The 14,264-nt window shown below is 49.4% G+C and overlaps 1 protein-coding gene across 11 annotated transcripts in view; it reads left to right on the forward strand.

Annotated features, from left to right (window-relative positions):
* The window catches only part of CBFA2T2 (CBFA2/RUNX1 partner transcriptional co-repressor 2), a 74,944-nt gene that overhangs the window by 53,883 nt on the left and 6,797 nt on the right, over positions 1–14,264 (forward strand). For 9 of the 11 annotated variants that reach the window (XM_068912769.1, XM_068912765.1, XM_068912767.1 and 6 more), the window contains exons 2-9: positions 113–256; positions 4,421–4,662; positions 7,383–7,472; positions 8,057–8,238; positions 8,923–9,176; positions 10,017–10,102; positions 11,187–11,382; positions 13,941–14,009. In XM_068912769.1, coding sequence (XP_068768870.1) covers positions 139–256; positions 4,421–4,662; positions 7,383–7,472; positions 8,057–8,238; positions 8,923–9,176; positions 10,017–10,102; positions 11,187–11,382; positions 13,941–14,009 — 1,237 coding nt within the window. In that variant the 5' untranslated portion in view covers positions 113–138. Of the gene's footprint in view, positions 1–112; positions 257–1,496; positions 1,581–4,420; positions 4,663–7,382; positions 7,473–8,056; positions 8,239–8,922; positions 9,177–10,016; positions 10,103–11,186; positions 11,383–13,940; positions 14,010–14,264 lie in introns of those variants that run through there. The other 2 variants (XM_068912773.1, XM_068912772.1) reach the window with 2 other exon arrangements.

The raw sequence follows: 14,264 nt of genomic DNA on the forward strand, positions 1-14,264 counted from the left end.
CGGGGTCGCGGGATCCCCGCTGCTCAAGCGCTCAGCCGCGGTTCGCGCGCTCGGTGGGGACGCGCCCTTGTGTGCCTGTCACTAACGCCTCCCCGCTCTTCTCTTGGTGCAGTTGCTGGTGAGAAGAGGGTGCCAGGGATGCCCGGCTCGCCTGTGGAAGTGAAGATACAGTCCAGATCCTCCCCGCCCACCATGCCGCCGCTGCCCCCCGTGAACCCCGGCGGCCCGCGGCCCGTCTCCTTCACTCCGACAGCACGTAAGGCCGCTGGTGGGGGGAACCGCTTTTTCCGTGGGGCTCTCCAACGCGGAGGCAAACGGTTTCAGCCGTTTGCCAGGGCCCGCGGTCAGCGTGGCTGGCGCGCGTTAGTAATACCGTAGGGAAGCAATGAAGTGCGAGCTGGGGGTTTCCTGCTGCTTTGCCACTTATGCAGGATGTCTGCGGAGGTCTGTGACCCCCCTCGCAGCTCGTCCCTGCAGCAGTCCGTGCTGTCAGAGCTGCCTCGAGGCCCTCTCCTTGCAGGTGTCGCCTTGATTTCTGGAACGAGCTCCTTAAGAAATTGCAATATTTTAGCAGGTTAGCTTCTAAAGAAGCCGAGGGCTGGGCTTTTCCCGGTATCTTTGGAGGAATGAATTCCCACACTGCTGTATCTCCCTTAGCAGACAGCACTTCCGAAACTGAGATGAGCAAGTTTTTTCTTCTTTTTTAATTTCCGATCCGGATGTTTCTTGCTGTCCATCCAAATTGTGTTTTCTCCATCTTTGCTGCATAATTCTTCCTATTAAGCTGCAGTTCGTCCTTGCCCGGCCATAAGTCAGACCTCGCTTGTGAGCCACTTGCTTGTTCTAGTAGGATGTTCCTCAGAGGCGACCTCCGGGGATGTGGACTTCCGTGGCCGTAGCATCTTTCCCAAAGCCTAGAAAGAATACAGGCTCTTTTTTCTCCTTTAGCCAACATATAAGGCATCATCTTTTCAAGGTGTTTTTCAGGAGCAAACCTGCCCTGTTTTACTTAGTTTTTTAGGTATGGAATTATCTTACCCAAAGAAGTAGTAGGTAGATATTTTTCAGTCTCTCCTCACTTTTTACCTCCGGATGCTTACTGTGCCTCTAGCTACTTCTGTGTTGCTTTATTATCCAAAATTGAAACTGTGATACCTCACAGTTTAATATTGACACTGAGTTTCATAGATTTGCGGTTCAGTCTCTTTCAGGACATTCACTAATGTATTGAGTGATGCTGGCAGTAACACTAATCACTGGGTTATCCCACCAGACACGTTGTCCCCGTCTTTATACGCTGAGGGTTTTTTAATGGCTCTCTTTTTTCTGAGACAGAAAAGACCATTAGCAAAGTGACATAAATTAATTTTTCCAAAAAGGATGTTTGGCATGCTGTTAAAGTCAAAGCAGTTTGAATCTAGTGATTCCAGTTCACTTGATTGCCTCTTTAGAAGAGAAATGTGAAATACAACCTGTGGTGAAGTTATTCTTGCTTTTTACATTTCAGCTGGTTTTGATGGTCTCGGCCAGAGTCAGCTGCTTTGTGTGCCCTGCCCCGTGAGAGCCCATGGCTTGGGCAGGTGAGAGAGAGCGTGCTGGAGGAAGGCCTTGCCTTCGAGCAGGCAGTGTAACAAAAGGGTCAGAAAACCAGAGAAAGCCTTGGACTGTTGAGGACCTGGAGCAGAATTTGCAATGACTCTTGTGTTCCTGAGATTTTCCCTTCCTCCTCTCCCCATGCTTGCAGCGCCCCAGTCTGTAAGTGCCAGCCCCTTGCTCGCTCTGTCCCAAACGTCCTGCTTCAGCCCTGTTTCTCACCTGGAAATACAGATCCCCATAAGGCCTTGCAGGCGGCTCTCAGTCACTCTGCTGTAAAATGACTTGCAGGCGGGTTGGACAGCGTAAGCCTAGAAACACGAAGACCAGTAACTTGGGCTGCTGCTGCCTAACGACAGCCCGGGCTTGAGTGCTCCCTCTTGACTTCTCCTGCACTGTCCGAGTGTGTCTGCCCTTGCGGCTTCCTGCAGCAGTCACTCATTGCATCCCCCCAAGCGGTGCTCCGCGAGCCTTTTCCTTCCAGCAGGACGCTGGAGCGGTGCAGCCCTGGTTCTCACTAGGTATAAATAGTGCTCCTGCTCTTTAGCCTTCATGTGAAAGAGGAAGAGGAAACAAAATAGAGAACGGGGTAAGGTGCCTTGGTCAGGGCCTTCAGAAGGCAGAGAGGTGTGTGGTCCTCCCCTATCTGAGAGAAACTTCTCTGGGTGGCTTTCTCCAGAATTTATGACATTTTCATCATGAAATAAGTGCTGGTTATGAGTAACTGTCAGAATGCTTGCCTGTGAAACTAGGTTTACATTTGCTTTTGCACAGTATTGGCCAGGACTCCATGTATAGCTAATCCTACGCTTCATCTCTGCAGCACATCTCTGTTTCTTCATTGGTTTGGAGCAGGGGGTGAGAACAAGACTTTTTCAAGTTGTCGTGATCCATAACAAAAGGCACGAGCTCATTTGGACCTTGCTGCTCCGTCTTCTCACTTTAAAAGAAGAGTTTACCTTCATTTCTTTCTCTCTCCCTTTATGAAGGGATGCATCCTTGTTATGCCCCGGAAAAGCCTGTCCCCTTTTGATTAGCATGAGCAGCTTTGATGGTCTCTTTACCATTATCTTTCCCTGGGATCTGTAACCGACTCTGGGTAATCGTGTCTGGTTACTCCTGCGCACGCCACGGCAGGTCCAGGTGTGTGAGCCGCCTGCATAACCTCAGACCTCGGAGTGCCCCAGGGCGGTTTAACTGTTCAAGTACCTCCTGCCTTTTTCTCTGAAAAACTCCCACCAGGGCTGTTCTTTGCAAGATCCGAGGATTTTGCACAATCCCCATTAAGCTGCAGCTGACGTTCTGGCACCTCTTGCAAGCCGCCGCTCCGTGCAGAGCTGCGTGTGTCTTCCCTGCCCCGTCCACGTGCCAGCATGCGAGGGGCGACACAGCTCTCAGGACCACTTTAGTGGTTCACCTCTGAGCGCAGATGCTTACAACGATTTTATAGCCTCACGCTGCTTGTGGCCTTGTCTTTAGCGCTTGCAATCACCATGGGTTCAAGACTGGGCTCTTAAAGATAAACCACTGGATCGGCTAAAACTACATTTACCGTCCCGTACTTTTCACCTCTAAAATTTGTATTTATATCAAGTTTGGGCCTCAAGCGCACAGCTGCTTTTAAAAATTTCCCAGACAAGGCTTTAGATTGCACAACTGCAGTATGGGGATGGCAACAAATTATTCAAACCCCTTGTGGAGTTCCCAAACTCCCATAACATAGCCGGTTTCAACATGCTTTCTGCTTAAAGGAGGCAAAGTTGCAGATGGGACCAGGCTAGAAAACCAACTGTATTTGCGAAACCGGTTTGCTATAAATCCCCAGGCAGTAACGTGACCTGGGCACTGCAGTGGGGCACACCACCTGGGCATCACCGCCTGTGAGCTCCGGTGGTGCCAGCCCTCCTTCAGAAGGTGGTGGAGGCACTGGGGCTCCCCGATGTGTTAGCAGGACCCAGGCTGTAGTGAGCACTGCGGACTTGTTGTAATTTATGCAACCAGAAGGGACTATTTCGTCGCCTGGTGTCATCTTCGGCACGACACGGACGAGAAATCACTGCTCAGTAATTCTTTCTGAAGGCTACAGACTTTGAGCTAAGGCATGTTGTAAGTCCTCAGGCTGAACGCACAATGCGGCTCGGTCTGCCACAGCATAAGCTTCATGCAGCTTGACCCTGTGTCCTGAGCTGCCCCCGGTAAAGGTCGAGGTGTGTGTTTGGTCTGTGGTTCTTCTGAACCCTGATTCTTTGTCATTGTTTAATGTCTCTGGAAGGGAAGCTAGAGTGGATAGTGTCCAGAAAAGTCACTGGCTGTGTTGTAAATCACCCATGAGCTTTTTTAGTGAGGCAAGCGCTTAGGGTCTATCCCTCAGTCAGAACAGGGGTCCTGCTGAGGAAACCTGGAGCAGATGCCTTCGTGGGGTGAGCGGTGCCTGTGTGCTCAGGGCTGCGGAGCGTCCCCGGGACGCTAAGGGAGAGGTATGTGTCAGTGCCACTGAAGAGCTCCATCACCGAGGCGTGCTCCTGCGTCTTCTGCAAGTCTTGCAGGCTCTGCCCTGATCCTGGCCAGTTTTCTAAGTCCTGCCCTGGGAGCTAGCATAGATTTAGATGTCCACACAGCGCTCTTGGGCGACCCAGCTGGCACGCAGGCAGTGTGTGTACCTGTGTGGTATCTCGCACCAGACCAGATAGCTGCATGGTGCGTGGGCTTTGGCATTCTCTCCTAAGACTGAGTAAAAACAGGATACTTTTAAAAACCAGGCCACAGGGACGTGCCCACCTCTCACAGCAGAGCTCAGTAACGCGTTTGGCTTGTGTCCGATTTGCAGTGCCCAACGGGATTAACCATTCCCCCCCAACGCTGAACGGGGCTCCGTCTCCACCTCAGCGGTTTAGCAATGGTCCTGCCTCATCCTCCTCCTCCTCGCTCACCAACCAGCAACTCCCAGCCACTTGCGGCGCCCGGCAGCTCAGCAAGCTGAAGCGTTTCCTCACAACCCTGCAGCAGTTTGGCAATGACATTTCTCCAGAGATTGGGGAGAAGGTCCGGACCCTCGTTCTGGCTTTGGTGGTGAGTATGACCCGGGGAGGAGAGCTAAGCCTCAGAAAGGCCTGCAAGGCCTTGCGTTTGCAAAAGCTTTGTAGCAATGGGATCCTGGCAGCCAGCGTGTGCCTATGTTGCACAATGTTGCGCGGTTGTGTCTTTATAAGCAGAGTTACTGGCTAAGCGGGACTTGCAGTGTTTACGCTTTGTGGTAAACGTGCTGGCTTTTTTTCTTGTCTTCAGTGCATTGCAGAAAACTGTTTGATTGTCCATTTGCATTGCTTTGATGTGAGCCCAGGTGCAGCTGAACTTAAGGAAACTTGGAAGGTTTTGGGCTAAGCTTTGCTACGAGGGCTACAGGTCCAGTGTTTTTCCCCTTCCTCACTAGAAGGCATGGAATAGGCTGGGCTTCTTGGTTTCCTCTTGTAAATGAAACTTTCATGCAATTCAGAGGAGCCTGTAATTTTGTGCTAGGAAAATGTTTTCATCCTTGAGCCCTGAGTGTGCGGAGCAGGGGGGGGGATTTATGATTTCCTGACCCTGACCGCCGATTGATTTAACTCTGATGTGCTCCCATATGAAGAAATGCCAGTTTCGCACACCGTTTCGTAAATACCATCCTGACTTCAGCATGGCAGCATGGCATAATGGAATAAGCAGCGGCGCAGAGTCCGGAACTCGCTCCTGTCCCTGCCAGGGACTCGCTCTGGAAAGCCAGCGGTGCTTCCCTCCCTCAGAGGACCTCTGGGACTGCAGGTGGATGGTTGATGCACCACATTGAAAAAGTCATATTATACCTACATGGTGGGCCTTTCACATACACGCCACCATCCTACTTCCTGTAGCTTCTGACTGAACGGTGGAGGTATTGAAAGTGTGTCTTTCTCCAGGGCACCTAGGTGACATTGAATTTAAGGTCTTCTGGAAACACCATGTGGGGGGTGGTGTCTCTGAATATGCCCTTTCAAAAGAGATTCAGTCCTAAGCCTTCAGTGTGTAGAGAACATCATGACACTTGAAAAGTTTAATTTGCGATATGCAGTGGTGAACATGGTATGTATTTAATGGTGGGGGGGGGAGTTCCCTCTTCATGGGATGCTCCTGCATATCTTGACATAGGCCCACTAGCAAAGCAAACTTAACTGTGGCCAAAGTCTGCAAAAGACAGGAAGTCTCCTATTGCAGCGGCAGGCCTAGACTTGTGATACTCTGCCGCTTTGTGTGTTTGCTTATTTGCCTGCGCTAAGAAAGAGATTGATGGTTATGCAAACTTTTGTCCAGCTGTATTAATGTTTATGATAGTCTGAAGGTGCAATTACAGGAAAGATCTTGATAAATAGCACTTTTGTGCATCTGCTGCCCTTCTGCCCCGTTCCCGCCCTTGGGATTTGCAAGAGCTGGGATTGATGATGGTGCATGCATATGCAAACAGTACGTGTTCTTTTGCATCTATGGACAGCAGATAAAATTCATCTAAAAATGTCCTTGCAAAACCAAATGAACAGGGTCCTGCTGCAGAATTATGTTTAATACTTGCAAGTATACAAACTGACTAGTAGAAATGCCTATGCAAGTGTTGTTTCAAACCGGTTTTTAAAATGTTAAATAAACAGTGGTTGTGTGCAAGCCCAGCCTCGTGGAGACCCGACAGCACACAGCACCATGCAGACTGCCCAGCCACGAGCTGGTTGTCGCCCAGCGCAGCTCCTGAGCTGACTCTGCTTCCTGGCAGGCTTGCTTTCGCACCTCAGCACAGGGTGCTTGTAGCCAGGCTACAGGCGCACTGGAGTAGTTCTGCTCCCAGGGCTGGCATGGGCAGAGCCTCTACTCCACACGTACCTATGGGTCTGTCCACAACCTGCAGGGCTTTCACAGAACTTTTGCACTAGTTGCAAAAAGCTGCCAGTGAAGTAGAATGGCATATCTGTTTCCATAGGTGTAGGGTAGTATTCCAGCTTAGCCTTTGGGAAAGGAAATTATAAGCCATTTGGGTTCCTCTGACGGTCATTCTCATCGCTGATTGAGATTATTGCTGCAGGGCTGCATGCTGTTGTGCAGTGTGGCAAGTGCTGCTCATGCCAGAGAGCATGCAGCCTAAGCAGCCGAGGAGGATACAAGGTAAGGAGGGAGAGAGGAAGGCCTGCCATGGCGGGGAGCAGCAGGCTGGTAATAAGTGACTTCCTGGATGGTAGATAGGTTGGACTAGATGAGCTGAACGGGAGGAAAAAGAAGGGGAGGGAACCCGCAGGGAAGCTGACCTGAATGGGCTGGGAGCAGGGAGGCACAGGCAGCCCAGGGACCCGCAGCGGGTGCAGGCAGCCTGCTCGCGCCCAGAGAAAGGGTCTGGGCTCGGGCTCCTCGTGCAGCTGCGACCACCGGCTGGAATTGCTTTCTGCCTCCTCGGCAGCCTTCCCCCGGCCACCTGGCTGGAGACGCTGGCAGTGCCAGCTGGGCGCTGCTGCCTCCCGGGCAGCGCTTTGCAGTCTGGCTCCGGGAAGGTGCTGGGCACTGGCAGCGCCTGGCCGCTGGCTGCGTGCACCCTCGCCCAGGGTGGCACGATCTGCGCTGGCTCTTTCTGCTCAACTGGCCCCAGCCTTTTGGCTGTGGTAGGCAGAATCCGACGCAAACATTGTCAGTCCTGTAATGGCAGATGTGGTCTCCCTTCCAGGTCTGTTGGTTTTGAGCCACTTCCCAAGTGTCTAAAATAAGAGCAAATTCTCATTTCATTTCTTAATTTCTTTTCTCAGAACTCAACGGTGACAATTGAGGAATTTCACTGCAAGCTGCAAGAGGCTACGAACTTCCCCCTCCGGCCGTTTGTGATCCCCTTTCTGAAGGTGACAGTGAGCAGTTGGGTCTTGCTAATGCTTCATGTGTTGGTCTGTGCTGCTTGGCAGCATGACACTGATGGGAAAGCTCTTGTTTTAAGCATCGGAACAATTCTGTTAAAGTCCAAGACACACTGCACAGACCGTAGTGATCACCATGGGTAACTGGCTCACAGAAGCTAACATTGCAACAGGTGCCACACGTGTCCACTTGCACGTTAGGGATAAATGAGACAAACCGACCTCCATTCTGCAGTTTCTCATCCTATAGTCTTATTTTCAAATGTTCGAGTCTAGAATATTTGAAGTGTTGGTAGACGGACCATGTCTGGAGTTGTTAGATGCTGGAAGCACGGAGAGCTTCCCATGAATCTTTGTTTCTGTGCGCACCAACTTCAACCCTTGAGAGAACAGGGGTAAACCTTAACCAGGGCAGCGATCGTGAGCAGCAGGACGACTGAGAGGAGCCCACAGGCTCTAGACGTTGTTCTGAGGGGTGACGGGGATGGAGCAGATCTTCTGCAAACAGGTGGAGTTGCCTGTCTGCAGCCTGCATAGACCAGACCCACAATGTGTGGTAATTTGTTTTCCAGGCCAACCTCCCTCTGCTCCAGAGGGAGCTGCTGCACTGCGCCCGGGCTGCCAAGCAGACGCCGTCCCAATACCTGGCACAGCACGAGCACATCCTGCTCAACACAAACACCACGTCCCCGGCTGACTCCTCGGAGCTGCTCATTGAGGTCAATGGAAATGGGAAGAGGCACAGTCCAGACAGGTAAAAAGAGCTTTTGCCACTCTGCCAAGTTTTTAAAATCATGACTTTTGACAGCAGTAAAATTGAAACAAAACCTCAAACAACGTCTAATGCTAAACCACAATATCTTACCACTCATAACGACTGTTCTGACTGTTAACAAGATACAGCAGATAGTGGCTGTAATTCCTCCTCACAGGACCTGGCCTGGGATCCTCTTTGAGGGCTTTCAGGCAGATCCTGTCCCAGAGTGACTTGTTCAGTAGAAGGTTTAAAACACCTGAACTGGAAAGCTCGGCGATTCTCCAGAGGTCGCACCGTCTGCTTCCCTAGGCTGAGGGGTGACGCAGAGTGAGGGCTAAGGAGGATGGGGTTCATTTTAGTTTTCACTACTTTTATTTCATGTTGCATAATTATGTAGACTATGCTTCAAATTTATACAAACTATGAGATTTTAATTTGGCCATACTAAGAAAGATAAATATCAACACCTGAGCGTCTTGGAGTTGGATTTTTTTTTTTTTTTTTGACAAGGTCATTTCTTGGATTTGTTCTCAAGCTGGGTGCATTTTAGCTTCCTGCTTTTTTTTCCCTCAGTAAAATCACCACTGCCCACACTGTCCTGCCTTGACATCCGCATCTTTCCATTTCTGAGCGTGCTCACGCGGTGCTAACGAGTACGTCTGTCTCTCGGTTCGGTTGCAGAAGAGAAGAAAACAGCTTTGAGAGAGAGCCGCTCCCGACAGAGCCTCCAGCCAAGAGAGTGTGCACCATCAGCCCGGCTCCCCGGCACAGTCCTGCCCTGACCATGCCCCTCATGAACCCTGCAGGGCAGTTCCACCCCACCCCCCCTCCCCTCCAGCACTACACCTTGGAAGATATCGCAACTTCCCATCTGTACAGAGACCCCAGCAAGATGTTGGAGCACAGGGATATTCGTGAGCGGCATAGCAGCCTTGGTAAGAAGGCCTGTAAAGATTTATTTGTAGGAGCTGTGAAATCCAATAGTTGAACTAGCAGGCTGTGTCCCTGATTCACCCCGACAGCCTGTACTTGCCCGCTTGCCCTTAAAGCTGTGTAATTTTTAGGCAGAAAGACAGGAGTTTTTTCAAGGAATTCAGACAGAACAATTGGCAGTGAAAGGTTAAAAAAGGGAAAATTGAATGAGAGGCAGTATTGGTGCGTGCAGGCTGGAGCCACCAAGGACGAGGAGAAAGGACCTGGTGTTTGAGTTGAGCGTAGCCAGCCCAGCAGGCAAAATGAAGGCTGGGAAAATAGAGATTAACTCTTCAGCGTAACTGCACAAGATGTGTGGAGCCTGGAGAGACAACAGCTTGACTCCTTCTCCCTCTCCCCAGCACGGGCGGGAGTGTGCATGGGGGGTGAACCCCGGGTTTCCAGCAGGGCAGCCTGAATCACAAGTTCTGAGTGACTGTGGATTTCTAATGAGGGACCTGGCTCTCCAGGCGGATCAGATCCAGACCTGCGACTGTGCCGAAGCATTTCCGAGAGCACGTGCAGGCCAAATTGCCTTTCAAACGCTGACCACTCCCCTAGAGCTGAATGGGATGTTGAGCAGCACCCAGTCCTGCTCTTTAGAGAGTCAATGACATAAAAAGAATAAAAACACCAGCATGGAACGTGGTCCTGTAGAGCCACCTCCCTGCTATGTCTTTTAAAATCTCAGCTATACAGGGTTAGAGATGCAGACCTTATTAATGCTTCAGGGCCGCATTCCCTCTCCGACACTGAAAGAACTTGGTCTCTCTAATCCCTGTTCTGGTTGTGGTTTGTGACAGGTTTGAATGGAGGCTATCAGGATGAGCTGGTCGACCACCGCTTAACGGAGAGAGAGTGGGCTGATGAGTGGAAGCATCTCGATCATGTAAGGAAAGGCGAGTGGTGTGGAAAGCTCTGTGGGACACAACAACCTGGTGCTCCTCCTGCTCCAATTTGTGTTTTTGTTGTTGCTGGTAATATATCCAGGCTTTCCAGGTGGCTTGTAGATGAACAGTGGTGTGAGAAGGTGGGTGGTGAGGAGGACAGAAAGGAGCAGTAACACTCTCCTGGCGTAGATGCGCTACATGCAACAAGCATACAGAGTTACAGGATAAGCATTCCCACCATTATTTTGCTTTAACGCTTTTTTCCTGGGCAGCAAGCCTTTTATTGGCCTCAACTAGGTGCCCACAGTGAGATTTGTATTTCTGGCAGGCTTTCTGGGGAGCCTGTTTTTCCCTCGCAGCAACTCGGCTGGTCCAAGCACTTCACTTGAGCGTTTTCCCCTAAAGCGAAGGGATTGAAATTTGAATTTTGATCACAAACGCAGAGAGACCCTATGCTTGCTTATGCTCTAAAGCCGATGTTTCGCATAGGTGTGTGTGGAGTAGAGGCCGTGCAGTTGAATTTTGTGAGCTGGGATGTGTCTATGGAGACTGGGTACCAGGCCCCTTTCCTCTAGGTCAGAGACAGAGGCTCCTATAATACGCTTACCTGCTGGTTTCAGGAACAAATGTGCCCCTGCTGACACCTCTGTGTGTGGCAATCATGAGAAGATGTCTGCACAGCCATGGGGAGCCACAGCCAACCCTTATTGGGGTTTTTGTACCAGTTTTTGAACACTTGTTGTTCCTTCCTACAGGACCTTTTCTGTGCTCCAAGCATCTTTTACCCCTCCGTGAGCTTTCTGATGGCTGCGATGGAGGGGTGGGATTGTGCACTGCGGTTATAGCAGGGCTCCCTGCGCATCTCCGGAGGGCTGATCCCAACGGCAGTCACGAGGGTGGCACTACAATACCTGCTTGAATAGCGCTTCATCCGAAATATCACGCACAGATGCTGTTACTGTGAAACGACCTTTTGTTTTATCTTACCAGGACAGTCTTGATGGTACCTCCCATGAGAAATTCAGGAGACGACCTCCTGAACAGGCAGTTTAACCAAGACTGAGAACGTGTCCTTCCCCGCAGGCGCTGAACTGCATCATGGAGATGGTGGAGAAAACCAGGCGCTCCATGGCTGTTCTGCGGCGCTGTCAGGAGGCCGATCGGGAGGAGCTCAACTACTGGAAGAGGCGGTGCAGCGAGACTGCGGACACGAGGAAGGCAGGGAGCGAGCTCATCTCCAGGCAGCACAGTCCCAGCAGCTCTGACTCCATCAGCAGCGGTAAGAGAGGGAGCGTGCCGGGCTGTGCAGGAGCGTGCCATGCTGTCGCCTGGTTGACTCAGGTGCTCCTCACTTCCACTAGTTTTGGTGGGAGTGCTACAAGATGTCAAGGTTTACAGGCAGGCTGGGTAATAGACGTTTTTTCATGAAAAATAAACCCTTTAAAGTAGATGTTTAGTTATGACAAAGCTATACTAGGTATGCTAGGTTTGATATATTCAAATTACGATATAAATGAAATACTCAAGCGGTGCATGACTGTTTTCAAAGCTTTGAATTGGATCATTGAGCTGGTGAAAGTTCCTGGGTAAGCTCCTGGAACCAACGTTCGCTGGAGTGTGAAAGCACCTTTTGGCAGCAGCAGCTTCTTCTGCAGGTGCCAAGAGAGTATCGTCCTCAGGTCAGTTGAGTCAGCGAGTTCAGCTCAAGGATCAGTTCATTCAAAGCTGAGAAGCCAGCAGGGAGGTGAAAAAACAAGAAATGTTCTTGATTTCACCCCTCTTCCCCTTCTATTCTGTCTAAAGGATGGTAAATGGTGAGACCTGCTAATGCCAAGAATATTGATGAATGGTCTAAGCATAAGAGCTACTACCACCTATAATTTGAATAATGAATAGTTTCATAAGTCAATTTAACTTGATTAAAACTGAGTGTTTTTCCCCTCCAGTATGCAGGGGGTTTTGACTCACTACGAAAACAAGTTTGAAACCTTAATTTTATGCATTTGGATTTAATTCTGATTTCCATCCAAAACAGTCTGCTACAAATCAAATGCTAAGAACAATCCTGATCATTCAGTAATGAAAAAGTATTCTAACAGTTAGAAAATGCTTCTAAAGTTTACTGATAGAAAATGTTTTCTAACAGTAATAAAAACATCCAAACTAAAACTCTCGATTTGATGTATGTTCTGCTTGTTGTCTGTATGCTGAATAAAGAGAGTGAATGTTCCTGCATGTCAGAAAGAACCATTGGTTTTAGGGTCCAAGCCAGATTTAGCTGCAGTGGAACAAGTTCCCAGACAGTGAGAATGAGTATTTCTTAGGAAAACAATAAAAAATACACAGGCAAAAGGAATTCAAGTAAGACACGTTAATCAGTGTTTCTTGTTTGCTGCCTTAATTCCTATTTTACTCTCAGGGTTTGACTTCAGTCATTCCACAGCTGCTTCACAGAAGCAGCAGGTTGGACTGGGTGCATTGAAACTTTGACGTGGCAGCAAGTGAGCAAATGGGAGGAAGAATAACTTGTGAACAATCATTCTGTTCCTAGATTAGCCTTTGCCTTGCTTTGAGAATATCACAGAGCTCTAAATTTAGGAGCTGAAGTTGTCACTGATTTTTAAAGTTTTCCCAAAAGACGGTAAATGAATTTTCAATTAAAAGAAGAGTAAATTCTGAAATGGCTTGAGGGATTCTCTTAAAACCATTTCAGAGCTGGGAAAAGGCCTGGAGGGCACAAAAAGCATGCCGAGTCTGAGAGCAGGGAGAGGGGTGGCAGAGGCGAGAGAGAAACAACGTGGCCATGGCTCCAGCCATAAGGCAAGAGCGCTTGGAGGGGGCCACACTGTGGCTGGTAGTCAATTAAGGACCTGATGATCACAGCTGGCTTTTAGCTCCTTAATAGACGTGTATATCATGGCTGATGTACTTACAACCCCAAGATGTTATAGGTGACCTTTGTTGTTGTTGTTTTTAATAAGGATCTTGGTTGATGTTTTCTCCCCTTGTGGGACCTAATGCTAATTTTTTGAATTGTGGTGCTGTTGACAGAAGGTGTGGTTAAATGTCAAGAAGCTTTTCCGGGTGTACCATAGCCTGTTACGAACTTGAAGAACCTCGGGACCTTTACGAAGTGTTTTTATTCTCCCGTTACCCTTTGCCATGGTTTAATTTTTGTTTGGCCGATGTCATCTGACCCTTCGGAGAGTTATTTTGAAGTATTAAAAAGGGATAGGGACAAAAGACAGCACTAAGCTTCTGAAAAACTTTCCTGTGCGACTGTATGCTGTGTTGAGATCCTCAAGTGACTGTCCCCATCTGTCATATTAGCTCTTGGGAGGTTTATGGGAACTCGGGAATGCATACACCCCAACGGTAAGAGATCTTGCAGTACAGTTTGTCCGTCAGGGTAAGTCTTTGAATTGCCCCCGGAATGGAAAGTGCTGTGTTTAATGTAAACTACTCTTAGTATAGACTGATGTTCAAAGTCACTGGACAGTGCAGATGTTTGATGGCATGTATTTATAAGTATTGCCTGTTATAAAGTGCCAGGAGATAGAAATGGCTTATACAGTGTGATAAATTATGCAGGGCACTAATTAAATGTTGACATTTATTATCTAGGTGTTTGATGACTGGCCTTAACCGTAGGAATGCTTTGCTTTGGGTTTTAGCCGGTTAACCCTACCCTGTCCAGCTGATGTCTTGGCTGGACGCAACAATACTGTGTAGGCTTTTCCCCAGCCTTCCAGGGTGCCGATGGGCGGCTGTTTCCCAGAAAGCTGGCAGGTGAGACGAGACTTTGCCAACCTTTCCGTGTATCGCTTATTCCAACAGATTCCTTGCGGGAGTTCAGCAGCAGGTCAGGAGCAGGCTATGTCACTGAAGAGATATGGAAAAAAGCTGGTAAGTAAGTGTTTGTTAGCAACCTTGGCGAGTGACTCTACCAAACCGTTTGAGGTAAACACAGATGCTGCAGATTGCTCCACAGAAACTGGAAAAGTCCAGCTGCTGAAAGCCCCAGAACGTGCACATCTGGCTTGGTTCGCTACCAACACCTGGCCTGGGTTTTCCAACAGGCTGCACCTCCCACGGGCTGTTAGTCCGTGTGCCCACACAAGGCGCTTGCCTGCTGTGGATGATGGAAGCGCGCAGGCGCCG

The sequence above is a fragment of the Struthio camelus genome, chromosome 18 (assembly GCF_040807025.1).
Source record: "Struthio camelus isolate bStrCam1 chromosome 18, bStrCam1.hap1, whole genome shotgun sequence".
NCBI classification, from domain to species: Eukaryota; Metazoa; Chordata; class Aves; order Struthioniformes; family Struthionidae; genus Struthio; species Struthio camelus.